This window comes from Leopardus geoffroyi, chromosome D2, assembly GCF_018350155.1.
Source record: "Leopardus geoffroyi isolate Oge1 chromosome D2, O.geoffroyi_Oge1_pat1.0, whole genome shotgun sequence".
NCBI lineage: Eukaryota > Metazoa > Chordata > Mammalia > Carnivora > Felidae > Leopardus > Leopardus geoffroyi.
The window spans coordinates 36,040,413-36,067,960 of NC_059334.1; the positions used below are offsets into that span (position 1 = coordinate 36,040,413).

Below are 27,548 nucleotides of genomic sequence, written 5' to 3' on the forward strand. Positions count from 1 at the left end.
TGGACTGAATGATAGAAATTAATAGGTGATTCTGGTTGGAATAGTAGGAAAGAGCAAGTGTTTTGATGGGAGGAGATAGTTTGAAGAATGTGATCAGAGTTTAAGAGAAGGGAGAGATTTGTTCACATTGAAACTACTAGACCCAGTGTACCATTTGAAGTCTGAGAGAGAACAGATAAGGAAATGTAAGTACTTTCAGACTCCCTACCCAAAAAATGATACATGCTGAATATTTCTAGGTCAGAAAGAATCTGATGAGAGATTAGAAACCCAAGCAAACTTTCCACACTGGGGTGATAAAAAGGCTCCTTCTGGGGCGCCTGGGTAGCTCAGTCAGGCATCTGACTCGATTTCAGCTCCGATCATGATCTCACGGTTATAGATTGAGCCCTGGCCTTGGGCTCTGTGCTCAGTGTGGAGCCTAGTTAGGATTCTCAATCTCTGCCCCTTCCCCCCATTCGTGCTGTCCTCTAAAAACAACAAAAAAGGGGTCTTTCTGATCTTACTGTGTTCATCTTGACGGACTGGCAGAAATGGCCTGTATGAATAAGACAGGACTTAATGGCAGAAAGTTGGAATTTGAGCCATTTGAGAGACACTGTTGCTAGGTTAAAAAAGATGTCTGCAAGTTAGGTGTGAAAACACCTCATGCTTTTGGGATACACAGGAGAGGTGTGAAGTAGCTCAGCAGACCACTGAGAAACTGCTGACAGTGCTTGGTGGGAAGGAACTGGTCACAGGCCTGGCGACCCCTGAAGCCTCCTGGATGACCTGCTGCCCCTTAGTTAACCAGTGGCCTTCCCTCATGTTGTGTTTACCTGGTCCAGTACTCAGGACTGGGTGTGGCACAAGTGAGCCACCAGTTTGTCAAAGATCTATTTCAGAGTAAATTGGGCCTGTTCACCCATGTGCATCCTTTTTTTTTTTTTTTTAAACATTTATTTTTGAGACAAAGCATGAACGGGGGAGGGTCAGAGAGAGAGGGAGACACAGAACCTGAAACAGGCTCCAGACTGAGCTGTCAGCACAGAGCCCGACGCGGGGCTCGAACCCACAGACTGTGAGATCATGACCTGGGCTGAAGTCAGACGCTTAACCGACTGAGCCACCCAGGCGCCCCTTCCCCATGTGCAACCTTAATAGGCTTTAATGTGTGGAGAGACAAGGGTTGGTTCACACCCAGAGCCCTGTGGGTTAAATGTAAGGTACATACCAAGAGGTTTAGGATTATGAAAGTTGCCTGTTATGGTCTCCTGTGGCCTTGTTTCTAGTAGCCTCCAGCCTCAGCAGCACCCAGGCCTAACCAGGTGGTGGCAAAATCTGATTGTCTTCTAGGCTGATGCCATTTCTGCCTGAGGCAGTGTTAGCGGGAAGAACACTTCATCTGTGGCCTGGAGATATCTTCCTAGGGGATTAGGATTAGGGAGGTTTAGATGAGAGAAGTGAAGCACCTGGCTTCCCTCCACCTCAGCTCGTAGATGTTGGTGCTGGACAGCCTAACCATATCTTCATCTTCCTCTGGGGAACTTATTTAAAACCGCAGTACTGATGGTCTCCTACCTGTTGGCCTGTCTGCTTCACACCTTTCTGGTCAGTGATCCCACTCAGTCCCTCACCTTTCTCCAGGACTTCAGGGGGAGGACAGGATATATACTCCAACCTTGTGGTCCTCAGGTCTAAGTCAAGTGGCCTGGTTTTCAGAAGTGATGTCCACTGACCAGAGCCTCCACTGTAGAGGTGAGATCGAGCTGACAGTGCTGTGAAAACATGGGCAGATAGCAGAACCAGCATAACCTGTGAAAGTACCCAGCCACAAACCTGGTCAGCTGTAGGGTCTGTTTCCTGTTGTTAGACTCCAGCTACGGTCTCCCAACCAGTCCCAGCTGCACCAAACAAGAGCTTCATTCACTTGACCCTCCTAGGAAGCTAAGTAGGAGGGAGACCAAGGCGGGGCTCTAGCCAGCATCCTGTGGAGTGGAGGCAAATCCGAAGAGCTGGGATCTCTGAGCAACTATGTGGCCAGGTCAATCAAAACTTTATATCTTGCCTCCCGTCAGCTGGAGGCTCCTGCTCAGGCTTTAGCCCTGGTGCCACGTGGTCCTCAGGACAGTGCCATGGAGGCGATGACGCCTATGACCTCAAGGCTCCCTTTTGCTGAAGAACCTGCCAGTGCTGGGCCCTCCCTCCCTACCCCACTTTAGAGCCACGTACGGAGGCTGAGAAGATCTTGTCCCAGGCCCCACTTTATTGTCGAATTTAGAACTCAGGGTTGATGTCTGGGGTTCCCAGGTCCCCTCACTTGAGGCCACTCTCGGGGGGCCAGCCCTAGATCTTGAAGGCTAAGGTGAGGCCGTCGCCCAGAGGCAGAAGGCTGATGTGGACCCTGGCGTCCCGCAGGATGCGCTCGTTCAGGTTCCGCACGCACTGGGCCTCGGTGTCCCGCGGTTGAGGCTGTAACACCTCTCCGCGCCACAGGACCTGCGGAGGGGCGGGGCATCATGGAGGGACAGGGCCGAGGAGGAGGTGCCTAAGCAGGAGGCGGGGTGAGAGCTGGAGACAGGACCCCAGGGGGAGAAAGCACTGGGCGGGGCTTTGTGGCATGGGGGCGGGGCACAGGGAGGAGCCAAGGGAAAAGACGGAGACCCAGCCCAGGAGGGCTCTCCCCCTAGTCTATCCCTTACACTGAGGACGGCGAGGACTCCTCCAGGGCGCAGCAGCTGCAGGCACCGCTCATAGTAGGCGGCGCAGTTCTCCTTGTCCGCATCCACCACGGCCACGTCGAAGGTGCCAGCTTCGCCCGCGGCCAGGAGCTCGTCTTGAGGGGGGGCGGGGGCGGGGGGGTAAGATAGGTCTTGAGTCCGCAGCCCAGGTGGTTAGAAGCCCCTGCCCAGGCGTGCCCAGGTGCTGTGACCATTCAGGGACTCTGGTCTGGAGGGGCGCCCTGCCACCCAGCATGTGGCCGCATAGGTGAGGCCAGGAAGCAGAGGACTGTCACTGCCTCAAGCCCGCCCAGCAGACCTGGTCACTAGCTCACGCCCAGTCGTCCCACATAGAAAATGGTGCCAAGGCCCCTTCTACTCCGTTGCTCACCCAGGGTCTCCAGGGCGGGCTTCAACCGAAGGTCGATCTTGTGTTCCTCCTCAGCCTGCGGAAGGAGTGGGGTCACAGCCAGCAGGTCCCTTCTCCTAGGGCTGGGAGTGGTCAGGCTCCAAGGGCCTGATGAGGGCCTCAAATGTGCGGGACACTCACCTGCCTCCACAGGGGCCGCCCCAGCTCCGGAGGCTCTGGGTTCACCTCGCAGGTTATTACGCGCCCGGCCGGGGGCAGCGCCAAGGCCAACGCTAGGGCTGAGTAGCCTGTGAAAGTGCCTGTGGGCAGGGACATGGACAGGCTCAGGCCAGAATGGGGGACATCCTGGTGACTTAGGCTCCCAGTGGTCCCAGCCGTGCGCCCTACCCAGGTCCAGCGCCTTCTTCGCCTTGATGAGTCGTGCCAGGTTGGCCAGAAGCTGGGCCTGCTCACAGGTCATCATGGAATCTCCCTGCGGCTGCTCCAGGGTCAGCTGTGTCGCGGTGGTGGAGGGGAGAGGGTCGCACCACCACTGCCAGTCACCCAGCTCCGCCCCGTGTTCACACCCCCTCCAGGTGCGCGGCTGTGGGCGTGGCCTAGGGGGACTGGCCCTCAGGGAACGCCCACCGCGCCCCGCCTGCGGTGTCCCGGAAGCCCGGGGAGCTCCAAGGCCCAGCCCAAGGTCACACAAGCACGTGGGGCCCGCTGGGTCCGAAGTGGGCGCCTGTTCCCGCCCCTGGCCCTGCTGACCAGCCGTAGGCTCCGCAGCACCGGATGCTCCCGCATGGAGCGGCTCAGCAGATACTGCCAGAGGGGGCTGTCTTCAGGGGGCAGCAGGCGCTTCTCTCGCCGGGATCGCTCTGGATGGCACCGTCTCCCTGCCGGGGAGGGGTCCTGGGTCAGGGTCTGGGGCCCCGGGGCGCCAGGGCTGAGCTTCAGCCTCAGCCAGCCTCGCGGAGTCACGGGCTCCACTCCCGCACCTGCCCCGCCTGCGGGGGCTCTGCGGGAGGTGCCGCAGGCCCCGCCTTACTCACCCAGGAAGAGGCCGGTGGCGAAGGCGGCGCCCAGCGCGGCCGAGCCCAGGACCAACGCGGCGGGCACAGAGAGCCGGGGTGCGGGCTGGATCATGGTGCGGCCAGGAGGGAGCGACGTCCAGGTCACTTGGCTTGGGCTTCTGCGCCCGCACTGGGACCCGCCTGCCTTCTAGTCTCCGCCTTGTCCCGGTACTGCCCGCAGAACTGCGGTCTCGAACGCCATCTGGCGGCCGCACAGCTTTACTGCAAGCCCCGCTAGAGCGAGCCGGGCGCCATCTGGTGGCTGCGCTTGGAACTGCGCCCGGGAAGGGGAGCAAGCCTGCATCTGGGGTCTGGGCTTTCGGTGCGGGTCCTCGAGGTCTACGGTCCTGGGTCAGGGAGGTAGAAATTTGATGCCCCTCCTGGGTGCTTCTTATTATCGCTGCTGCTTCTGCTGGGATCCTGGGGCATATGTGGGTGGGTGGCTGGGCCGCTGGCGTAACAGGATAGTAATTTGCACGAAGTGATAGAAATTACAGGAGTTCCGAGAGGGACTGAGAGAATTAGGGGAGGCTTCCTGTGGGAGGTGAGTGAGGGTATCCGGTTGAAGGACCCGGTTTGGGGACAAAAACCACAGGAGGGGAGGCTTGAGAGTCCAGAGGCAGGTCTTGTTGATGGGGCTCTGAGACAAGGTTCTTAGACACCCGCCGTTGGGTGCCAGACAGACGTATGAGCTCTTGGGTCCCTCTTTCTCAGCCTGTTTATTTTGTGTGAAGTAGGAACCACGGTCTTACCGTAAATAGCACCAGATCCCACAACCTGGCACACAGTAGGTGTCCAGTAAATGGCAGCTGTTGGGAGTGGAGACATTTGGGGGAGGGGGAGTGATTGGAGGGCAGGTGAGGTCCCCTTGCAGGGCTGTTCTGCAGGGTCACTCTCCAGTGAGCACTGATGGAACACGTACTGTAACACAAAGTGGGGAAGGCGAAAGAAGCCAGTGGCTTGTATTCCTAGTGACGCTGCATTCAGAGACCACAGCACACACTAGAATGGGGAGCAGCTCTGCTTTCACAATTTCCTCTTCTGCAAAATGGGGTTATTCACAGTCGCGACCTCCCAGGGGATGAAACGGGAAAATCCACGTGAAGGATTTACACAGGGCGGGCACTTGGTGGGCTGTAACTTACATTTAAAAGGAGTCCAGGGCCAAAGAGCAGCGGGTCATCCGGCCGCTCAAGGTCACCTCCCCCCGGGCTGGGTGCTCCAACAGCCCATTTAGTACCCATTCTGGCCAGTCAGGAACTCCACCGGGGGGCTTCCCAGAGGAGGCTCAGCGGGTGCGAAGCCCCCGGACCCCGAGGCCCGGAGGCAGGTTTGTTGAGGTTTAGGGGGTGGTCCGTGAGATCGGCTAAGCCGAGGAAGATCGGAGCGAGCTGGAGAGACTTGGAGCACAGCCCTGACCCCAGCTGGGAGGCGGTGCAGGAGGAGGGCTCAGTTCCGGGTCAAGTCTCCAGGAGCCGCTGACGTGACCTCCAGTCAGACGCAGAGGGCGGGACTGACCCCGGGCGCGGGGTGGGGCCTGCTGTCTGTGCCTGGGCTGGGCGGGGGTGCGGCTGGCTGGGAAGCACCTGCCCCCTTGCCTTCGAATCCTCTGCATCCTGGTTGGCCCCCAGTAAATGTTTCTCTGACCAGACTCTGAGCCTCATCCCCAGGGTAAGGGCTGCTGGTCTCTCCTCTCCCAGGGCTGAGCACACAGCAAATGATACATAAGTGCGGCCTGAGCAGTGTGCTGGAGCGGCACCCCGCTCCTTGCTGCTGCAGCTGCGGGTCTAGACAGTCAACACAGTAACCGTAGGGGCCTTCCACTGAGTACCAGGCCTTCTAAATGCAGCCTACCTATGAGGCTGGCATACTATTCCGATTTTCCCGAGGAGGAAACCAAAGCTCAGAGAGGTGCCCTCCTCACTGACTCCATGCGCTGAGACCCAGCAAGATCTAGACACCCAAGAAGTGCTTTCCTGGCAGCCGTGCTGGGCTCTCTCCACCAGGCCACCGGCCTGGGGGCCCTGAGCTCAGCTCTACCTTGTCTGGGAGTCCGGATTTGGGCAGGCCCCCAGCTCACACCCGAGCCTCCCTCCCCAAGCCTGGCTTCCGGCGGGAGCCCCGGAGAGGGGGGGGGGGCGGGGAGCCGGCAGGGAGGGGAGGCATGTCACCATATATCCCCGTCAGATTAAAAAACTAATTTGAAAAGATTAATGTATTCCATTCTTGTTACGCTGGCTCTGATACCTCTGGGCCCGCGGCCGCTCTGCCTCCTGATTATTGAATTTTTATGGCCTGGTAATTAATTGCAGATTCCCTGTTTTGTTCTATTTCTTTTTCTCTGACATTTTAATTTCAACAAAAAGCAGTGGTCTCCATGCAGGCTCTCTCTGGAGATCCTAATGGTCTATAAAACAGAATGACTTATAGACGTGGCACCCACTTCAGTTGGCGAGCGATTGTTTGAAACCTTGCTGATCACGCAAAATTTAATTTTTCCACCTCCCTCCCCCGTTTGCTACTCATTTCTTGTCTCTTGCATTGCAGCACCGGGGCGTCTCAGCTCACAATGAAGGGAGCAAAGTGTCGCCTTGGAATCCTACAGAGCCTTTTCCAGGAGGCTGAAAACAAAGTCAGTGTTGCTTCTTTGCCTCAGAGGTGCCCCTGCGGTGGGGAGGAGGGAGCTGGGCCTCCCCAAAGGGCCATCTGGATGTGGGCAGCTGCTCCCAGGGCCATGAGGGGCTGGGCAGGGGGAACACCATTTCTACCTCTCTGGGTTGCCCTTTTGGTCCCATGCAGGTCAAATGCCCCACTAGGCACCCAGGAACTCTCAGGCTGGTAAGGGCAGAGAAAGTGGGTGCCTCTTCATGCCTTTAGGTCCATACCAGGAAGTGAGAATTGACCCCTGACAAATTCTTAGCCAAATCAGGGCCCTGGAAACAGCTTTCCACAACAATGGGTCTGGAAGAGGCCCCTGAATTTCTATCATGACACCCCCAGCTGCTACTTCTGAACTGCTGACATCACATGGGTTGGATCCTCTCTCCCAGGGGCTCCCCAGGACTGTGCAGGGCAGGGTAGGGGCAGAAAAGTAGGGTTGTGGAGTCAGGTCAGGCCTAAGCAATTGGAAGATGGAAGTGTTCAGGGGCTGCACAGGTAGGTGCGGGGAAGCAGTAGGGGGCAGTGCGGACTGGGGCACTGCAGAGCGCGTGTCCCGTCCAAAGGCCTGGCAGCCACTTGGCCGCCTATGCCGCCATGTGGGAAGATGGATGCAGTGTGGCCAGAGCTTGTGAGTTCTCAAGAAGGGTTGAAATCTGGCTGGTAATGTGAAACCTCACCATTTTAAGCATTTGGATTAGACTTTTGTTTTTTTTTAAGCATTGCTTCAGCCGAACTGAATACATCTTTGATGTCTGGGTTTGATCTGGCTCCGGGGACCACCGTTTCCTCTGATTGGGAGCATGTATCAGAGGAGCTGAGACGTGGAGGTGGAGTCTGGTGGGGCCAGCTGACGCCTCTGCCCTGCCCCCACCTCAGGAATCCTTCTCCTACCTTCGGGCTCTCCATCCCCTTCCCACGCTCAGTGGGCTCTTCCCCAGCAGCTGTGGGCTGCCAGGGGCACCTTGGAGCCTCTGTCCAGGTCTTGCCTTCTGTAGGCCTCTCCATACAGAAATTTGCAGCCTGAAGTCTGACCGCATCTGGGTGAGGTTTGCCAAGCTCCCCAGGGAGGACGGCACCTGTTCACCTAAGACTTCGGGGGTGTGGGCGGGGGCAATGCCCTGACTCCAAGGCTCTAGGGGTGTTTCAGGCCGAGCGGATGGAATCAGAGAGACCATGAGTTAGGGGCTTCTGGGGCTTCTCAGATGAGGTGGGGATGATGGAGCCCCACTGCTCCTGCCTCCTCTGTGCTGAGATGCTACAGACCTGGCAATGCCCCGGCCTCCTGTGCCCCGGCTTCTTTATCTGGACAGGCCCAGTGGGAAAGCGACAGCACGGGCTCTAGAATCAGATGGACTTGGGGTCTGTCATTGGTCCCATAGCTCCGTGGCTGTGAGTTCAGAGTTTCTCAGCTAGAAAATGAGGGTGATACTTCTCTACCTCTCTCGCTGTGTACTGAGCACCCACAAACGTGCGGGCTTTAAACAGCCCCCATTTATCATTTCACAGTCCTGTAGGGCAGAAGCTGTCAAGGTATGGCTGCATTCTCTGCTTGGGGTCTCGCCAGGCTGACGTCACAGTGTTGCTGGGACTGCGGTTCTGCCGGGCCCCCCGGCTCTTTTCTCAGCCCACTGGTTGTTGGTGGATTTCAGTTCCTTCTCGTGAAGCTCCTATGTCAAGGCCAGCAAAGACATCTTGGATCTTTTTGGTGCTTCAAATCACTTTGCCTTTCTCTTCTGCCTTTAAGTCCTCCTGTGCTTACGTTGGGCCCACCCAGACAATCTCAGGTAATGTCCTTATTTTAACGTGACCTGGTTAGTAACCTTAGTTACATCTGCAAAGTCCCCTTGCCATTTAAGATAAGAACCATAGGATTTGCACTGATGGTGGATGTCATAGAGATCATGGGCGCAAAATTCTGTCTGCCACAACCCCTGATGACCTTGGTGTGTGTCTCATGATGTCATCTGTTTCTTTCCTCTTGTTTTTTTAAATGTTAAAAAAAAAATTTTTTTTTTTAATGTTTGTTTTTGAGAGAGAGAGACAGACACGAAAGGGGGAGGGGCAGAGAGAATCTGAAACAGGCTCCAGGCTCCAAGCTGTCAGCACAGAGGCTGACGTGGGACCCCAACTCAGGAACGGGGAGATCATGACCTGAGCCACACTCAGACGCTTAACTGACTGAGCCACCCAGGTGCCCCACTTTCCTCCTTTTTTGACGGGATGGCCAGGGCTGCCATGGTGACTCCTGGGCATCACTGCTTCTGTGGGGCATCTTGGCTGATCCTCAGGAGGCTTCAAATGGCCAAGACTTCATGGGGCCCTTCCGAGAACGGGTGGAGAGCGTCTCCTTGCAGCTCTTACCTCTCCACGTTGAGACACTGGCCTATGTTGTGGGTCCTTCCTTCCCAAAAAGAAGACAAGCATACAGACTTCTCAGATGCCCTTGCAAGCATGTGACCTTGCTTCCACCTATCAGAGGTGCTGCACGGGTCCCGAATGCCAGTGTGGGCAGCGTGCATTGGCTGTGTGGAGATTGATGCCCTGGCAAGCAAGTGTGACAGATGTGGATGTACCCGCTCTGCTGGGTGGTTTGGCGGAGCCCCTTCCCACAGGTGGGCTGTGGCGGGAGCTGTGTTCTAACTAGAAGAGTCCCAGGAAGTGAGTGAGTGGAGCTTCCAGAGGTGGAGTTCCTGGCTGTGTAGCACCCAAGCCCGGTTCTCTGGTCCCGCCAGTCTGCTGTTTGCAACACAATGGAGTTTATCTGCAGCCAAGTGGATTCTGTTGTTTGCAACAAAGTGAAATCTGCTGTTTGTCACAGAGCAGCTTGTGAGATTTGCAGTTAAGAGTCCTGCCTGGTACACTCTCTTCTGTGGGGAAGATTCTTCCACCTCCAACAGACACTGTTAATGTCAACCTAGTCTACTGTCTGCTTCTTTCTTTGTTGCTTGCAGGAGCTCATGTTGTTCAGGCAACATGCCCAACTCTGGGGGATGAACCGTGATGGGTCTCAGACTGGCATGACCATCCCAGTCCTTTTTTGAAGATAACCTGCTGTCTCATCCTGTAGCTCTTTTCCAGCCAGAGATAAAGGGGTGCTTCTCAGGACTTTTTCCTCCTTTTTTTTTTTTTTTTGTTTTTTTTGTTTTTTTGTTTTTGTTTAGCTTCTTCTTACTTTGAATGGGGTTGTGTAAAAATGAAATGCTTGGAACCATAGCAGCCCTCTTGTGGTTGTGAGGCAATAATGTTCGGGATTAAAAAACCCAAACAGACAGTAAAGATGGCAAGAGGAATGATGGTTGGTCCTTGAAGACCTTATCTAGCCATTGAACCAACACCAGCAACTGTTTTCCTTCAGACTCCTTGTTACATAAGAAAGTGGAACCCTTTGTATTTAAGCAATGATTAGGGGGCGCCTGGGTGGCTCAGTCGGTTGAGAGTCCGACTTCGGCTCAGGTCATGATCTCGCAGTTCGTGAGTTCGAGCCCCACATCGGGCTCTGTGCTGACAGCTCAGAGCCTGGAGCCTGTTTCAGATTCTGTGTCTCCTTCTCTCTCTGCCCCTTCCCCACTCATGCTCTGTTTCTCTCTGTCTCTCAAAAATAAATAAATGTTAAAAAAAATTTTTTAAAAAGCAACGATTAGTTGCATATTCTTTTACTGGAAGCTCGAAAGCATTCCTGATACAAACAATGTGGCCTGTTCCCACAGGAGTGGTTTGGAGTGGGTCCTGAGATAACCCTGTTTGCTTTTTCTTCAGGCTAGAGTGTCAGATTCCCCACTATACGCAAAATCACACCCTGCAAAAGTGAGGCCCCATTTACCTCAGGGGTGAGCTTTTTCACAGGAGACGCCCCATCCCTTGAGGCAGGCCAAGTTCCTCCCCTTCCCGACAAGTCCAAATAGCAGCCCTGGGTACTTCCTCCCACCCCTGTGCCCCTCAGACCTGAGGCATCCCATGGACACCTCCCAATCCCTGGTGAGCTAGGCATGTCACCCACACCCTACAGGTGACTCTTAGGGGAAGTAGCTCATCCAAGGTCTCACAGCCCATAACTTGGGGGACTCCCCCCTCCAGAGGGAGTCTCTGTATTTGCCTCGGAGGCAGGGGCACAGGGACTTCTGTGACGATGACCAGATAGGGCGAGAGATTTTGTGCAGTGAGCTGGGGATGGGTGGGGGAAGCCCCTGTCTTCCCAACATAATAGTCAGGCTTCTGCTGCAAAAGTGCTGTGTAACAGTCCCAAGTGTCAGTGGCTTCCAAAATAACCATGCACTTTTCTCTCCTGGGTCGGCAGGTCAGCTGGGGTGCTTCATTCAGGTGGTGGGTTCAGATCATTCTGAGACCAGCGCACAGGAGCAAGAGGCCAAGCACCCAAGGGGTTCTAAAGCCTCTGCCTCAGTCAGGGCTGCTGATGTTGCAGTGTCCACGGCAAGTCACGTGGCCAGGCTGCGTACAGGCGCATGCGTAGTCTACCCCCTCAGTGGAGAAGTCACGTGGAGAAGGGTGTGGGCGTGCAACCCCATTACAGATGGCAGACTGAAGCGGCAGGATCAGCAGTCCAATCTAACACAGGCCCTGAGGGGGGTCCCCAAAGTTGTGGGTGCAGAGGCTGTGGATTGGGCAGGGCCTTAGCAGGGCAGGTGGGCCAGGGTTGCGCCAGGGGCCGAAACTGGACTCCCTAATCTGTTTCTTAGAGGAAGGACGTGAAGCTCTGGGGGCCAGAGTGTTACCTGAGGTAGTAGGCGTGAGCCTCTGCCCGCGCTCCCTGCCATCCTGAACCCCGGTCCAGCCCAGGGCACCTGCTTCCCTGGAAGGGAAAACCCAGCATCTGTCTTTCCTCCATGCTGCCCGCTCAGGCTCAGCACAAGCTGATCCCTCACATACGCCGTGAAATATATCCTGGGACTCCAGAATTCAGATTGTGTCGCATAGCACACCTCTCAGCAGTTGTTTTACATCTGGTGGCCTGAAGCTGGCCCGGGGACATACTTTGTTTGCCTTTATCAGTGTTTTGTTTGTTTGAATGGAGCTAACAGTAAAGGATCAGAAAATTTCACAAAGAATTCAGATTTGATTTCCATTCCTTTTGAAAAGGAAGATTTTGGTGTCTGGGTGGCACAATCAGTTAAGTGTCCGACTCTTACTTTCAGCTCAGGTCATGATCTCAGAGTTCATGGGTTCGAGTGAGCCCTGCATTGGGCTCCGTGCTGATGGTGCAGAGCCTGCTTGGGATTCTCTCTCTCCCTCTCTCTCTGCCCCTCCCCTGCTTGCTCTCTCTCTCTCTCTCTCTCTCTCTCTCTCTCAAAATAAACTTAAAAAAAAAAAAAAAGGAAGATTTGACAGCAGCAGGCCCATTGTGCAGCCTGGCAGGTTAGCTGGCTCTGTGTGATGCCTGCCCCCCTGGGTCATGTGCTCTTGTCCTGGTCTCCACTGCTCCCTGCTGCCTCAGACCTGACACATTTCACTCATATTTCATATTGGTCTTCTGTCCTGCTGGCACATGAGCTGTGACCTCTGATTAAAACACTCCCCGGAGGCCCAGAAGGAAGGGACATCTGTGCAGGATACATAGCCAGTAAGGGGTCTTTATTTCTGGACACTGAAGTGTCCTAGAGGAAATGCCTACTGAGGTGGCTGCTTTTCCTGTAACGTCTCATTTCACCCTCAGACTTGCCCAACAAGGTAGGGTTGGGTTTGGCTGGGAGTGACAAAAAAATCCAAAAGAATAGCAACTTAAGCAAGAGAGGGTTTGATCTCTATTTTATAGAGATGGAGGTGATAAGGAGGCTCCAGGGCCAACATGGACTCAGGCTTGTACTATGTTGTGCTGCTATCCTCATCATGTGGCTTCTCCTCTCTGAGCAAGATGGCTGCATGAGCTCCAGCCATCACACCTTCATCCTAGTTTTCAGCAAAACGAAAGAGACAAAACAGGACTCTCCCCTTTCCTTTGAGGACACCTCCTGAAAGTTTCACTGGATCCTTCTACTTGCATTCCTTTGATCAGCACTTAGTCATATGGCCACACTTCATTCTAGAAATAGCCTTTATTCTAGAGCATTATATGCTCAGAGAAAAATCAGTTCTATGGTTAAACTTAAGTGGGAGAATGGATACTGGGAACATTTAGGTGCATTTTACAGATAAAGAAACTGAGACTCAGAGAGGCAAACAGCCTCCTGGAGGTCACACAGCCAGGAAAAGGTGAAGTCTGGATCTTCTGTCCCTGGGCCCTGTGGAGCAGATGGGGCTCCAAAAACACACTCTGCCAATTTCCTGGGGGATGAGGGGCGTGGTGGATGTGTGCATTATCCACTTCTTAGGCCCCAGAAACGCCCAGGGCCCAGGGCCTGCTAGTCAGACACTCCCTTGTGTCCGGCAGCTTCTCTGGGCCCAGATCCGTCATCCTGGCACCAACCATGCCCCGGGCCTGACTCCATCCATCCCACTAATGCTGGCATCGACTGCGCTCGGGCACGTTCCTGAGGCGGCCTCAAGAGCGCTGAATAATTCAGGTCTGCGTAATGGGATAATGAATTTACTGACAACCCAGTGTGGTCTCGGTACTTACATTTCAAGAAATACTGACTCCCCAGGCCTGCTCAGCAGGCTGGAGACGTACACATGCCAAGAAACTGTTGCCTCTGCCAGCCTCGTGGGGGTTTCAAGACTGATTGAGTGGAGACCCTGCTTTGCTCTCACTGATCCTTCCACTGCTCGGGCAAGTGGCCAGTCTGGGAGCTGGGGTTGCCCGGTTGGAACTTTGGGGTGAGGAGGAAGTAGAATCAAAGAAGCTGGGAAGGAAGAGCTGGAAAGGAGTCTGGCAGTCCCTTGGTCCTGCATGCCCATTTTATGAACAGGGAAACTGACGTTGCAGAGGGGACAGGCCTGTTCTCTGGTACACCGTGCTCTGTGGCTGGGATTGCCAGGAATGGCTTAGGGCTCTGGGAGGACACTTGCTTGTTTAGCTTCTAACCTGCTGGTGTATGCATTCCCCCAGCTGCCAGAGAGTTGCTGCTAGTGGCTCACAGCTGCCCCTTCACCGGAGGGAGGAGAGCTGCCCCACCCCGAAGGCCGCACCAGCTGGGCAGGCTGCGGCCAGTGGCTGGCGGATGTGGTGGTACAACAGGCGCCCCCAGACCTCAAGGTAGGACTAACTCTGTGATGCTGATCATGCTCCAGGACCCTCAGTGGGAATAGGCTGCGGCTAGACTTAGCTTTTACCTTCCCCTGTTATGCGTGCCCTCACTCCCTTTCTCAGAGCCTCTCCCAGTGAACCATCTGAATAGGGATCCCCGATTCAGGCTCTGCTTCTGGGGAGCCCACCTAAGACACCTGTGTTTCCTGGTCTAAGCCCTCCTTTCTGAGGACTTGCCCCAGAATGCTAAGAGGGGATCAGAGCCAGGAATCCTTATTCCTGATCCTGGCTCTGCTGTGTGACCATGAGGAAATCACTTCTCTGCCCTGGGCCTCAGTTTCCCCATTTGTATGGTTGGGGTTGGGGGAGACTATCTCTGGTCCCTTCCAGCTCTGAAGGTCTATGATATGACCTGAGACGCCAAGAAGCCTTCTCCTGCCCTACCTAGCCTCACATGTGGGTGGAGCCCTACCATTGGGGTGTCACCATTTTTCTCTGAACCTTTAAGATGCAAAAGTATCTTGAGACCGAGTTTCTCATTGGGAGATCATGCTGTAGGGCAGAATCTTTTAAGGTGGGATCCTTGATCATCTGCGCTAGGATCCATTGACTGAAGGGGTGTTGTATTATTAATATCCTCCCTCCCGCCCCACTTTTTAAATGTGGTGCATGATGTCTGGAGTGGCAGCAGCTAACGTTCAACTATGAGGAGCAGTATGAAATGCCAACAACAAGGTAAGGACAGTGAACAGAAATGTAGAAAGAAACTTGTTTTTGATGGAATTTCTGAATCATTGCACAAAACCTGAAAACACCTACCTCTCAGATCTCAGTGTTTGAAAGAATTAACTATCTTTATTGCTCAAGGAAGTCTTTTTTTTTTTTTAAATATTTAATGTTTATTTATTTTTGAGAGGGGGTTGAGGAGGGGCAGAGAGAGAGGGAGACACAGAATCTGAAGCAGGCTCCAGCCTCTGAGCTGTCAGCACAGAGCCCAATGAGGGGCTCGAACTTATGAGCCATGAGATCAGGACCTGAGTCGAAGTCAGACGCTCAACTGACTGAGCCACCCAGGCGCCCCACTCAAGGAAGTCTTGGTTGACTTTTCTGTTATTTGTAGCCCAAAGCATTCTAAAGAAATCAACACTAAATCATTATAACAGTCCTTTAAATTAGGGGTTACTATTAGCTCAGAGAGGTTAAGTGACATAACAGAGGTCACATAGGTTTCAAGTGGTAGCACTCTTTTTTTTTTTTTTTTTTTTTTTTTAATTTTTTTTTTCAACGTTTATTTATTTTTGGGACAGAGAGAGACAGAGCATGAACGGGGGAGGGGCAGAGAGAGAGGGAGACACAGAATCGGAAACAGGCTCCAGGCTCTGAGCCATCAACCCAGAGCCCGACGCGGGGCTCGAACTCACGGACGGCGAGATCGTGACCTGGCTGAAGTCGGACGCTTAACCGACTGCGCCACCCAGGCGCCCCTCAAGTGGTAGCACTCTTTTGGGCTGGAGCTTTCAGGTTGGGAGGAACTTTGATTATTGATAAACACTTAATTCCTGTCTCCTCGGCTGTATGTGTCCTACTGTAGCCTGACCACTGGGAACGATCTATCTCCCTTACCATTCTGGTCTTTAGTCGTTCCTTCCCCCACCCAACCCACCTTGGGTCTCAGCTTAAAGACCTGAGAAAGGTCCCTTGGCGGGTGGGGAGAAGGAGGCAGCAGATAGTCCACTGTTCATTCCTCCCTGCAGTTTTCCTAACAAGTGTGGCCGGATTCTGGTACGAAAGACTGAATAGAAGGTCAAATCCATCTTGGAGATAATTCTAGCTTCTAAACAGCCCTAGACCCTTGTGGGGGATTACAGCAAAGGAGAGAGAGAAGGAGCCTAGAGACAGATAGACAGATGGACAGAGGTAGGGAAGAAGAGGAAGAGAGAGGGAGAGGTAAAGAGGAGGAGGGTAGGAGGAAGCGAGAAGTGAAGGCTCTAGTTTTAGAGAACGATGTTCAGACAAACATGACAATGAATCTCAGCTCAGGCACAGACCCAGCTTCGGCTTCTTCATCGTGTGATTGAGTAGACTAGTAAGGGGGTTGGCAGGGACAGAGGGCGCAGGGCTGAACTGTAGCAGATACTCAACAAATGGGCACTCCTGCCCTGCACACACTGGTCTGATGGTCTTGGTTGCTGCTCTGAGGGTGGAGGCAGGATCGGAGAGGAGGAGGATGTGACCTTGGACAAACCTTTGTTCAGCCTCCTCCGGAGATCTGAGGCCTGGTGGGAAAAAGGGAGTGCGCGCACGTGTGTGTGTGTGTGTGTGTGTGTGTGTGTGTGTGTGTGTGTCTGTGTGTGTGTACACCCCCCGCCCCCTCACTGTCCCAGATTAGGCGCTTCCAGGTGATGAGACACTTGGATGTTGCCCTTCACGGAAAAGTGGCCTTGGCAGACTAACAACATAGCCAGAGATGCTTTCATCTCCTTATCAGCGGAATGGGCTGGGGGAGGGGTAGGGAGCAGATTTGTAAAGACTCAGTACAAAGGAGAGAATTGGGGAGCCACAGGAGGGGTTTCATGGGGGGAGTAGCTGCACCAGACCCTAAGGCTGAGATGCCAAACCTTGGGGCTTATAGTATGTGTGGGAGTCTCTCTGAGGGGCCTGCTGTCTGCCCCAGAGCAGTGGGGAAGGAGGGACAGAAATGAACAGAAAAGGAAGGGTCTCTGTCAGGCACGTAAGGACCTAAGTTTGCCCTCCACCTCTTTGGTTGGTGGGAGAGAGGAGCCCGGACTGACCTTTGGCTTGGGTGGTTATCTGGGCAGAGTCTGGATGTGCAGGGCCTGGCTCAATTGAGTGAGTGAGTTGAGTGAGTGAGCCTAGGGTTTCATTGGGCTTGGGGGCTGTAGTGAGAATGGAAGGGGGACAGGATTCCCGCATCAGCTGGGAGGCTCAGGGCAGGGGGAGGAGGGGAGTGGCTCCTCTCCTTGCTCCCTGGCTAACTCCTCATGCCTAGGAATTCAGGCAGGTAGACGTTACTGTCTCTAGGGAGCCTTCCCCCATCCCTCAGGTCAGATGTCCCCTGACCGAGCCGGTGTGCAGATTTGAAAATGTGTCCGTGAATACTTACACGCTCCTCTCATCAGGATGTAGAGTTCATGCCCCTTGCTTGGACATAGGGGGGCCTCTATGAATAGAACATAGCAGAAGTGATGCTCTATGACTTCCAAGGCTGGTTAGAAAAGGCCTGCTAGCTTCTCCCAGATTCTCTCTTGGAAACTTGCTCTGGGAACTGTCAGCTGCCCTGTAAGAAGTCCATCTCCCCGAGGCTGCCAGGTGAGAGAAATGGAGAGAGAGAAATGCCCGGGGGCCCCAATGCATCCAGCCCCAGCTGTTCAAGTCTTCCCAGCCCAGGTGTCAGACATGTGCCTGAGGAGCCTTTGAGATGAGCGAGCACAGCCCCAGTCACCAATGCAGGACAGACCCAGAGTGGGAGCGGCCTGGGGTCCAGGCAGCCTTTAGATTCATGCTCAGAATAAAGGATCATGTATGAATTTCCTAGGGCTGCCTAGGTTACAAATGACCACAAACTAGGTACAAAGCCAGAAATTTACTCTCTCAGAGTTTTGGAGGCTAGAGTCCCAAATCAAGGTGTTGGCAGCATTGGTTCCCAGTGCTCTGAGGGAGAATCTGTTCCATGCCTCTCTCCTAGCTCTGGTGATTGTAAGCAAAGCTTGGCATTCCTTGGCTTATAGATACATCACTCCAATCTCTGCCTCCATCTTTGTGTTGGGTTCCTCCTGTGTCTCTGTGTCCAGATTTCCCACTTTCTATAAGGACACCAGTTATATTGGATTAGTGACCCACCTTATCTCAGTACGATGTCATCTTAACTAGTTACATGTGCAATGATGCTATTTCTCAAAGAAGATCACATGCTGAAATATTGAGGGTTAGGACTTCAACATATCTTTGTTAGGGACATAATTCAACCCATAGCATGTAGTTGTTTTAAGCCACTGTTTTGGAGTGATATGTTATACAGCAGTAGTTACTCAGAACACCAGAATTAAGGGATGACTAGGGAAGCAATTGAAACATCAGTAGAAATGCAAGGAGATGGAAAAACTTACCAGACCATCCCTCCAAGAGGTATATGGTTAGAGTAATTGATTTTCTAAGTAGACTGGGGTTGGGGTGGGGCTAGATCCTCTCCCCAAAAGATGCATGTCCCAGTAACAATATGGGCTTGAATAATAATAGCTTCCTTCATGCCTTCTAATGCAGGAAAAGAGCTTTTTTTAAAAAAAAAAAAGTTTATTTACTTTTGAAAGAAAAAGACAGAGAGAGACAGAGAGACAGAGAGAGAGGGAGAGAGAGAGAGCACCCAAGTGGGGGAGGGACAGAGAGAGAGGGAGACAGAGGATCTGGAAAAGGGCTTTGTGCTGACAGTAGAGAGCCCATTGTGGGCGTCAAACTCATGAACCATGAGATCATGACTTGAGCCAAAGTAGAACACTTAACCAACTTAGCCATCCAGGAGCCCCAAAGAGCTTGAGTTTTTATTTAAGCTAGCCCGTTAAATAAGTATTGAATATTTACATAAAGAGATCAACTTGATTATTAGAGTATTTCTGCACTTTATGTATCTCATCATGGTCTTGTTTACGAATGCCTCCCCCATCAGAGCACACTGATTAATGGGGGGTGGGGTGGGTGCAGATGTCTGGTTAAGTGTTTGGTTCTCAACAGACCATAAGAAACTCTGAGGGCAGGGACAATCTCTGTCTCATTCTCCCAGTCCCCAGCACAGTTCTAGGCACATAATAGGTGCTCAATAGCTATGTTCTGAAAACATGGGTGTTGGAAAAGGAACAAAGGTATTTAAAAATCTATAAGATGATGATGATTAAAGGCATACAAATATGTCAGCTACAAAATATCTAATGATGGGGCTCCTGGGTGGCTCAGTCGATTAGGTGTCTGACTCCTGATTTTGGCTCAGGTCATGATCTCACGGTTCATGAGATTGAGCCCCAAGTTGGGCTCTGTGTGGATGGGGCAGAGCCTGCTTGATTTTCCCTCTTTCTCTGCCCCTCCCCCACTCACACTCCCTCTGTCTCTCTCAGAAATAAGTAAATAAGCTTAAAAAAATTTTAATGACACTAGAAATATGTTTTTGAAATTTTCTTCAGTTAACAAAAGAGCCTCTAAGAAAATAATGGAATTTTGGGGCTCCTGGGTGGCTCAGTTGGGTAAGTGTCAGACTTCAGCTCAGGTCATTTTCTCACGGCTGATGGGTTCAAACCCTACATCAGGCTCTGTGCTGACAGCTCAGATCCTGGAGCCTCCTTTGGATTCTGTATCTCCCTCTCTCTCTTTGCCCCTTCCCCACTCACACTCTGTCTCTCCATCTCTTAAAAAATAAATAAACATTTAAAAAATTAAAAAAAAATAAAATAAGGGAATTTTGAGAGGCCAGGAACAAATTGGGAACATGAGCCCAGGGAAGAGAGTGAGTGCTGAAATTTCTATGTCCCCAGGGATACCTACCTTGCTGGGCAGCTGACAACTCCACACCCTGAGCTTCTGTGGCACAAAAAAGAAGCAAGGGATTATGAAAATGACCAGAAATGTTTGCAAAACAGAGGTTCTAGAAATGTAAGTGTATCACATTTGAAATGAGAAACTCAGTGGATCAGATAAATGGAATAGACACAGCTGGAGAGAGGATTAGAACACTGGAAGACAGGTCTGAAAGCACTACACATAGTTCAGCACAGAAAGAAAAATGAAAAATTTGGAGAAGAGACACGGAAGACAAAATAAGAAGCTCTAATATATGTCTAATCAGACTTTTGGAAAGCAATTATAGGAATAATGGGAGAGAGGCACTGTTCAAAGAGATAGTAGCTGAGAATTTTCCATGATATTAAAAAAACAGGAACTTTCAAATTCAAGAATTCCAGTGAATCCAAAACATGATAAATAAAAATAAGTCCATACATAGATACATGATAGTCAAACTGAGGAATGCCAAGGAGAAGATCTTTAAAATAACAGAAAAGTTTTTATTGTTCACAACTTCTACAATTAGAAGAAATTAGACTGTAATGGCTGATCAGTTTACAATAGTATCAATAGTAACAGTGAAAGAAGACTAGTAGCTTTAAAGAGGTTTAAAGAAGTCATACTGGGGCACCTGGGTGGCTCAGTTAGTTAATCATCCAACTTCAGCTCAGGTCATGATCTCATGGTTGGTGAGTTTGAGCCCCACATGGGTGACTTTGAGCCCTACCTTGGGTGAGCACAAGACCCGCTTTGGGTGAGCTGGAACCACACTTGGGGTGAGCCACACTTCTCTCTCTCACCCTCTCTCTCTGCCCCTCATGGGATTCCCCCTCTCTTCTTTTCTTTGCCCTTCACTCACTTGCACCCTCTTTCTCTCACAAATAAAATATATATATATATATATATATATATATATAAAATAAAAAAGTCATACCATCCCAAGACTCATCCTCAATAAGACTGAAATAATTTTTTTTATTTTTAATTTTATTTGAGAGAGAGAGAGAGAGAGAGAGAGAGAGAGAGAGAGAGAGAGAGAACATGAGTGGGGGAGTGGGAGAGGGAGAGAGAATCCTAAGCAGGCTCCATGCACAGCATGAGCCCAACACAGGGCTTGATCCCATGACCCTGGGATCATGACCTGAGCTGAAATCAAGAGTCAGATGCTCAACTGACCAAGCCACCCAGGCATCCCCTGAAATAATTTTTTGAGAGATAACTTATGTTGAATGCCTGAGTGGCTCAGTTGCTCCAACTCTTGATTTCAGCTCAGGTCATGATCTCAAGTTTCATCAGCCCAGTATTGGGCTCTGCACTGACAGCATGGAGCCTGCTTGGCATTCTCTCTCTCTGCCCCTTCCCCCGCTTGCATTTTCTTTCTCTCTCTCAAAAATAAATTAACATTTGTATTTATTAAACATTTAAAAATGTTTATTTATTTTGAGAGAGAGAGAGAGAGAGACAGAGAGACAGAGTGTGAGCGAGAGAGGGGCAGAGAGAGAGAGGGAGACACAGAATCTGAAGCAGGCTCCAGGCTCTGAGCTGTCAGCAAAGAGCCTGATGCAGGGCTCAAACTCACAAACTGTGAGATCATGACCTGAGCCGAAGTCTGACACCCAGCTGAGCCACCCAGGCACCCCATATAAATAAATAAACATTTTTTAAAAAAAGGTATCATATCTTTTAAGAATAAGTGTATATCCTAAGTATATACTCATACACTAAAGGGAATTGAAAAAATACTGTTTTGGGTGATGAAATGTTCAGGAATTAGATTGTATGATGTTTGTAAGACTGTATAAGTATAGTAAAACTGTTGAATTGTATACTTTCAAAGGGCCAATTTTATAGTATGTGAATCATCTCAATAAGAATGTAAAAAATAGGAATAAGGGTGGAAGACATTTTCATTTATACTAAAACTGAGAGAATTTGTAAATAACAGATCCCTCCCCTCCATTAGAGGGATTTCTGAAGGAGGAACTTGAGAAGAAAAATGATCTCAGGAAGAAGGTCTGAGGTACAAGAAGAAACAATGAATTAAGAAAATAATAAAAATATGGGTAAATTTAAACAAACACACTGATTGTCCAAAACAATGTCTATTCTATGGGGTTAAACAAGAGAAGGAGTTAAAGCCCAGGACTCAATAAATGGAATTAAAACTTTTAAAGTATTTTTCGTTGTTTGGGAGAAGGGTAAATATTGATTCATTTTAGATTATGTTAAGTTAGGTAATCATTTCAAAATGCCAAATCACCAGTAAAGAAATAAGCCAGCAGCTGGCTGGCTCAGTCAGTGGAGAATGTGACTCTTGATCTTGGGGTTGTAAGTTCAAGTCCCACACTGGGTGGAGAGATTACTTAAAACTAAAATCTTGAAAAAAAAAGAAAGAAGAAGTAGAATGCCTATCTTCCACACTCCTAGGTGGAGAAAAACTGGGATGAGTAAAAAAACCTCAGTCAATTCAAAGCATTGCAACAAAGAAGAAAAGAAATCCTTAGGAAGCAGGACAAATTAAAACACACACACACACACACACACACACACACGCACACAAAAAGATCATAGAAATAAAGTCAAATATATTTGTAATCTTTATAAATATATATAAATCTTTATAAATAAATATAATTGTAATATTACATAAATCTTTATATATATAAATAGACTGAACTCTTCAGTTAATATGCATGGACTATCAGATTGGATTTTATTTTTATTTTTCTTATTTTTTTCTTATTTTTTATTTTTAAAGATAATTTTATTTTATTAAAAATTTTTTTAATGTTTATTTATTTTTGAGAGAGAGACAGAGTGTGAGCAGAGGAGGGGCAGAGAGAGAGAGGGAGACACAGAATCCTAAGCAGGCTCCAGGCTCTGAACTGTCAGCACAGCACCCAATGTGGGGCTTGAACTCATGAACTGTGAGATCATGACCTGAGCTAAAGTCGGATGCTCAACTGACTGAGCCACCCAGGTGCCCCCTGTTATTTTATTTTATTTTTTTGAGAGAGAGACAGAGTGTGTGCACAAGTGGCAGAAGGAGAGGGAGAGACAGAATCTCAAGCAAGCTCCATGTTCAGCATGGAGCCTGATGCAGGACTCGGTCTCACGACTGTGAGATCATGACCTGAGCCAAAATCAAGAGTCAGATGCTTGCCCAACTGAGCCACCCAGGTGTCCCTCAGACTGGATTTTAAAAAGAATAGCCAAGGGGCGCCTGGGTGGCTCAGTCGGTTAAGCATCTGACTTCAGCTCAGGTCATGATCTCACGGTTTGTGAGTTCGGCCCTGTGTTGGGCTCTGTACTGACAGCTCGGAGCCTGTAGCCTGCTTTGAATTCTGTGTGTCCCTCTCTCTCTGCCCCTCCCCTGCTCATACTCTGTCTCTATCTTTCAAAAATAAATAAATGTTAAAAAAATTTAAAAAGAAAAAATAGCCAAATTCTGCTTCTATGAGACACAGCTAAAACATGAGGACAGATTTTTAAAAAAATTGTAAGTAAAACAGGGAAAGAAAACCAGAAAAATACTAACCAAAAGAAAATTAGCATAATTGTATTACTATCAGACAAAATAGATTTAAGGAAAAAAGGCTATGGAAGATATAGTGGTATTAAAGGTCAATATGTAAGGTTTAAATTCATCAGGAGAAAATAGTAGTTCCAAATTCATAGATACCTAATAATATAAGTCCCTTTTCAGATACTAATTTGCAAACATTTTCTCCCATTCTGTGTTGTCTTTTCACTTTATTGATGGTGTTCTTAGAAGCACAAATATTGCAGTTTTGATGAAGTCCAGTTTAACTACTTTTTCTTTTACTATTCATGCTTTTGGGGTAATATCTAAAAATACTTTCCCAAATGCAAGATAATGAAGATTTACCCCTATATTTTCTTCTAGGGGTTTTACAGTTTTAGCTCTTAAATTTAAATCTTTGATCCATCTTGAGTTAATATTTGTATATGGTGTGAGGTAAGGATTCAATTTAATTCTTTTTTTAAAGTGATTTATTTATTTGTTTGTTTATTTATTTATTTATTTTGAATCAGAGACAGAGACAGAGAGTGAGAATGCAAGCAGGGAAGGGGCAGAGAAAGAGAGGGAGAGAGAGGGAGAGAGAGAGAGAGAGAGAGACAGAGACAGAGACAGAGAGAATACCAAGCAGGCTCTATACTGCCAGCATGGAGCCCAATATAGGGCTTGAACTCATGAACTGTTGAGATCATGACCTGAGCCAAAATCAAGAGTTGGATGCTTAACTGACTGAGCCACCAAGACGCCCCTCAGTTTCATTCTTTTGCATGTGGATATCCAGTTGTCCTGGTATCACTTGTTGAAAAGACTATCCACTGAATGATCTTGACACTCTTATTGAAAGTCAGTTGGCCACAGATATATGGGTATTTATGTACTCTCAATTCTAGTTTATTGATCTATATATCTATCTTTGTCTCAGTACTGTACTATCTTGATTACTGTTGCTTTGTGGCAAGTTTTGAAATCAGGAAGTACGAGTCCTCCTACTCTGTTCTTTTTTTTCAATATTGTTTTGGCTATTCCTGGTCACTTGTAATTCCATATGAATTTTAGAATTGGCTCATCCATTTCTATAAAGAAATCAGCTGAGGTTCTGGTAGGGATTGCATTGAATCAGCACTCAAGTCTTCTGTCACTTTTCAGGGTGAGCACAGTTCCAATCAGCTGGTCCACTAGAGTAGGACCAAAGAACCTCCTAGCCAGGCTGGCTGGTGTGCCCTCACATATGTGTGTCCTTAATCACCCACATCAGTTTGGGTGTCACTGGACTTCATGTGTATGGTAAGAGTGTAGATGACTGAAACAGGAACCCAAACCTTTGAGAATCTTCCAAGGTTGTTGTTATGACTGTAGTAATGGATAATCTTAGGTTGGGTCCCCTAAGAAGCAGACCTTGACATGAAGATTTCAGTAAAAGTAGTTATGTGAGAGGTGGTCCTAGGAGGTGCTGAAAGGAGAGTGGGGAAGTGAGCCAGGGAGGGGAAAGAAGTCAGGAGAATGTGCCTAAATGAGCAGGTTATTGATTTGGGCATCTGAGGCTCAATCTCTTTGGGAACCTCTGGGAGAGGATATAGAATAGGGTTTCCCAGCCTCCACACTAATGACATTTTAGACTGGATTACTATTGGTTGGGGAGTGGGGCGGGGGGGGGGGTGCTGTCCTGTGCATTGTAGGATGTTTGGTGGCCTCCTGGCCTCTACCAACTAGATGCAGATAGCAACCATTCAACCAAGATATCTGCAGACATTGCCAAATGTTTCCTGGGGCAAGATCATGTCTGGTTGAGAACCATGGCTTTAGAACATGTCTCAGAATTGTTTTCCTCCCATCCAGGAGGGGAGGGAGCTGGGATATTTGCACACCAACTCCCATTCATCATTGTTTTAGGCTTGCTCTTGGGGCCATCAAGTCCCTGGCACCTCTGGCCTGTCCTGAGGTTCTACTGAACATGATCCCAGGCCAGAGAAAGCTCTTGGGCAGTATTTCAGGTGCCCATAGTAAGAAGCCACTAGCATGCATGGATTTAATGAGAGTTGAGGGGATGTGGGCACCCAGAGAGCAACAATATAGTTCCTACAATGTGTGTCTTTGGAGACCCTGATTCCTCCCCAGATCTGCTGCTTGGCCTGGAAGTCCATGTTCCCGGGCTTTGCAGTTCCCAGTGGTATGTACACAGTGTTGAAACTAACCCACCATGGAGCAAAGGCTTTAGCCCCTCACCCCACTTCCTGCAGGCCTGGCCCAACTCCTCCAGGATGAGGAAAGATATAGAAGAGTTTTAGACTGAAAAGCCCCTCAGTGATCTTGTTTTCCCAGGTAGAAGGCACTTGGTGTGTGTGGGGGGGGGGGGGTAGGGGAAGGTGTGCTCACAGAATGCTCTCCCCTCTGTATCTCAGCTCCACAAAAGGAGTCTCACCTCACTTGTAAGGTCTTCCTAACATTGGGGTCTGCAGCCTAAAAGGATGTTGTCCTTTTTCAGGATGCTGTGTGGCTTTGGGCAAGGCTTATTTCTTCTCTGGGCCGCAGTGTCCCTTATGTAAAAAACAGGGGTGTGGAGGGGTAGACCAGGTGACCTTGAGATGTCCTTCTATCTTGAGTGGCTGCTAAGAGTCCAGGGGAGGCAGTGAGGAGTCTCCTGACAGCCAGAGCCTGGGGGCAGCCAGAAAATGTGACTTCATGACAGCTCTGGCCCCCAGTGATATTTCTGGCCTCTGATCTCTGAGCATTTCCACTGTGTGCCCGACACTCTGGGCCTGGTCACAGCCCAGTGCGGCCCCTTGCTCACTCAGGAACATCTGCTACAGCATTTACCACGTTAATAGATTAGCTTTGAGAATCGGGCAGGTGTTTTCCACCCAAGCCAAAAAACATCAAAATCAGATTGCTCTCCAAACCTTTCCACACAGGCAATGGAGTTAGAATGACTCATACAGTCTAACAGATAATAAAACACACATAACATTTGCTTTAAGGTACAGGCGGGGGTATTTTGTCCCGCGCTTAGGAGAAACAAAAACTCACTCTATTTGGGAATAGGGTAATTGAATACAGATGGGAGGAGGTAAATGAAAGAATTTAGCAAATATCTCAGTGGAATAGCTAATGGGAATGAGACAGAATAGGAAATTAAAAATTATTCGAAGCAGATGGACCATTCTTTGAGTTTTTAAAAATTTATTAGGGCCGCAAAAAAATGTGTCTGTTTATTTTCTACGGCCATGAAATTAATGACTTGGTGAGTTTTGCTTGTGCAATTTTATGACTGCCATGTCATCTGTCATAATTTGGGGACTGTTTGATATGGATTTATGAATGTCCCCACCCCCCCTACCCCTCCCTGATTTATTGGTGTGGGTCATGCGTGAATTAGGCTGTCCCCTAATAGAAGGCGCAACACCAACGGCAGCATAACCCTGCAGGCCCTGGGCAGGGGACCTTGGGAGATTGTCAGCCCAGAGGTGAGTGGAAAAGCTGTGGAGGGTCACTCTGGGGCTGTGGGAAAGGGGCAGGTCTGACCTAGCTGAACTTCCTCTGCGGGGGTGAGCCCAGCCTGATCCCAGCTGGGGAGGTGTTGGGGAAGGAGCTTCCTGCAACCCTCTGGAAGCTTGAAGCCAGCCCAGGCTGCTAGTGCGTGGCCGGGGGTGGGGTGGGGGCTGTTACTGCAGCCTCAACTCAGTGGATAAGGGCCACCTGGCTCCCTGTACCTTCAGCCCCTGTAGCGGGGCTCACCTGCCCCCCAGACCTGAAGCTCAGGAAAGAAAATTCACCTTGACTGGGAATCTATTAGTGCCTGGCCAGGTACTGGGGGCTTAAGTGCATCCTGTAGATGGTAGTTAATACAGGGCTTTACTATCAGCAGACTTGTGTCCAGTTTTGCTCTGATTCTTCCTAGCTGTGTGGTTTTGGGCTGGTCACTAAGCTCTCTGAACCTCAGTTTCTTCCTCTGTAAAGTAGGGATAGAAATTCCTAACATGAGGGATGTTTTAAGGATCAAAGGAGATAACGTAACACCCCCAGCATATAGCAATGTGCTAGTAAATGCTGACTATTATTATTCTTAATAATCATCCTGTCAACATCTTGAAGTGGTTATTATTATTTCTACCTGACATATGGGGAAACTGAGGCTCAGAGAGATTAAGTGATTTGCCTGAGATCACACAAAGTGACGGAGCTGGGCTTTCTGTGCAGATTTGCTCTTTCCTCTGTAACTCTGGGGCCCAGCTTCTTCCGAATTGGGAAGCCCCAGATTTCTGGAGGTACATCTCAGGGTGATAGACTCATGATCCTGTTCTCTGGTTCCTCTGGCTGGGCCTGGCCTAATGCCCTACCTGGCCTGGGGCGGGGGGGTCAGTCACAAATTTGGTCCTAGTGACCAGTCCCTTCTGATGCTTGGCTTCCCTGTGGGGACAAAGAGCCTCTTATTAACCCTATTGCTGGGGCTAGCTGAGCACCCATCCAGGTGTGGGTGGGAGGTGTCCAGCCTTAGGTCATTGCAGTCCCCTACCTACCCAGG

General features: G+C 50.0%; 1 protein-coding gene and 1 long non-coding RNA gene across 7 annotated transcripts in view; one reads left to right on the plus strand and one right to left on the minus strand.

Annotated features, from left to right (window-relative positions):
* Window positions 1-2,225: 2,225 nt before the first annotated feature.
* Window positions 2,226-5,510, minus strand: COMTD1 (catechol-O-methyltransferase domain containing 1). Of its 6 annotated transcripts, none has more exons than XM_045439706.1 (9): window positions 5,270-5,510; window positions 5,047-5,165; window positions 4,104-4,933; window positions 3,820-3,947; window positions 3,457-3,562; window positions 3,250-3,368; window positions 3,091-3,145; window positions 2,682-2,815; window positions 2,226-2,478 (listed from the first exon to the last, which is right to left on the minus strand). In XM_045439706.1, the coding sequence occupies exons 3-9, from the start codon at window positions 4,195-4,197 to the stop codon at window positions 2,326-2,328; spliced, it is 789 nt and encodes a 262-aa protein (XP_045295662.1). In that variant the 5' UTR covers window positions 4,198-4,933; window positions 5,047-5,165; window positions 5,270-5,510; the 3' UTR covers window positions 2,226-2,325. The 6 variants fall into 6 exon arrangements, with proteins under 6 accessions (XP_045295662.1, XP_045295664.1, XP_045295661.1 ...); XM_045439708.1 differs by having other exon boundaries at window positions 4,104-4,471; window positions 4,877-4,933; window positions 5,047-5,510; XM_045439705.1 differs by having other exon boundaries at window positions 4,104-4,659; window positions 4,877-4,933; window positions 5,047-5,510.
* Window positions 5,511-5,520: 10 nt separating this feature from the next.
* Window positions 5,521-27,548, plus strand: part of LOC123577428 — a 108,082-nt gene continuing 86,054 nt past the window's right edge. Inside the window, exons 1-3 of the long non-coding RNA XR_006701837.1 lie at window positions 5,521-5,795; window positions 6,672-6,756; window positions 13,786-13,932. This is a non-coding gene — a long non-coding RNA (uncharacterized LOC123577428). The remainder of the gene's footprint in view (window positions 5,796-6,671; window positions 6,757-13,785; window positions 13,933-27,548) is intronic.